The sequence below is a fragment of the Cyprinodon variegatus genome, unplaced genomic scaffold (genome assembly GCF_000732505.1).
Source record: "Cyprinodon variegatus isolate N-32 unplaced genomic scaffold, C_variegatus-1.0 Scaffold43, whole genome shotgun sequence".
NCBI classification, from domain to species: Eukaryota; Metazoa; Chordata; class Actinopteri; order Cyprinodontiformes; family Cyprinodontidae; genus Cyprinodon; species Cyprinodon variegatus.
In genome coordinates, this window is record NW_015150496.1 from 1611209 (window position 1) to 1612742 (window position 1534).

The 1534-nt window shown below is 37.1% G+C and overlaps 1 protein-coding gene across 1 annotated transcript in view; it reads left to right on the forward strand.

Moving 5' to 3' along the window:
- The window catches only part of LOC107081855 (neural cell adhesion molecule 1-like), a 452491-nt gene that overhangs the window by 383485 nt on the left and 67472 nt on the right, over window positions 1-1534 (forward strand). Inside the window, exon 15 of the mRNA XM_015370183.1 lies at window positions 479-493. Coding sequence (XP_015225669.1) covers window positions 479-493 — 15 coding nt within the window. The remainder of the gene's footprint in view (window positions 1-478; window positions 494-1534) is intronic.

Here is a 1534-nt window from a genome sequence, read left to right on the forward strand (position 1 = left end):
TTCACTCGTGTAAAGAAGTGCACCCCTCCCAATTCTTCGGAGTGGTGCACGGGCTACCACTTTATCACAATCTTTTAGAAATTGCATTTTGTATCTACTCAGGTTCTTTATCGCTTTATGCTTATGTTTATGTTGGTGGTCTGAAACAATAAGCGGTACGAAGTCAAGAGGGGAGTAAATATTTTTTCATCTGACTGTATGAGGGAATTTTTTTTTTTTGCTACTTCTTATATTATCATATATACTTTCCAAGTTTGTGTTCTCACAGTGTGTTTTTCAGAAATGGAAAAAAAGTAAGCAGGTATTTGTCTGAAAATGCTCAGTGAGGCGGTATAGAAGTTATAAGGTTAATGATGCAGCAGGACAGTCGCCCTTTGTCATTGATCATATTTCTCATTTTATTGTTTCTGTTCTCTTTGTGTTATTTTCTCATGTTTCTTTTCCCTCCATCTGTTCTGTTTTCCACTGGACTTCTCAGACTATTCCCTCACAAGTAAGTTTCTTTACTCCATTTCTTATTTGCTTATTTGCTTCTGTTTGCATCATTCCCATGAGAAATCCCTCATTATTAACAATTCTAATGAAAACACACACTCTTTAACTGTATACTGTTCTCATTCATCCATCTGATGTGCGTATAAAGCCCATTCCTTTACTATCAAATTGATTGAAGATTGTTTTAGGACAGTATGATAGTAGTAGTTATTGAATCTGTTTGGTCTGAGGAGTAGCAGCAGTTTTCATCATCTTAGACTCAGCAGAGACACGACTATTAGAGATGGCATCAGTCACGTAATAATCAATGTGCAATGCCATTTTTTTCTTACCAGTAGTGTAAAAGCTGTCTTTTTGCAAAAAGAAAAAAATAGAAAGTCTGTAAACTGCCATCTTGTTTCTGTTGTAATTCATTACACAAGAGCATCTTTATATGAGCCAAGCGTAACCTCAATCGAATCCAAAATTCTGTAAATATTCTGCCCTGCAAAGGGTATATATACACCTTGGATGTCTCCGCATTTTATGTTACACATATACTGACACTTGATGATTTAAGTGGTATATAAACGATTTAAAGGGGAAATGATTTCAATACAAAAATCAGTGTGGCATGCGTAAATAGTCCTTTTGTTTATCCTAAATAAATTTTACTGGCAGGAATTTTAAACTACGGTAGGGCTCTAACCAGTGTTGGGCAAGTTACTTAAGAACAAAAATAACTAGTAATAATTACTACTTACCTCTTAAAGAAAAGTAAAAAAGTGGCTCGGTTACTGCTCAGTGAAAGTAACTAGTTACTAGCCAAAGTAACTATGCAGTTAGTTTTTACTGTCTAGAGCGTAGGTCTTCAACAGGGGGTCCGTGACCCCTAGGGGGGCCATGGAGGTACTGCATGGGGGTCGCAAAAGTTTTGGTTGATAAATGGAGGCAGAAGATGTCTTTCAGTCATTAATGCACACATTCAGCGACACACAGAAGCTCTTTTAAGCTGGGCACCGTTTTATTCACAACACCTGTCCCACCAACCAGGACTCAG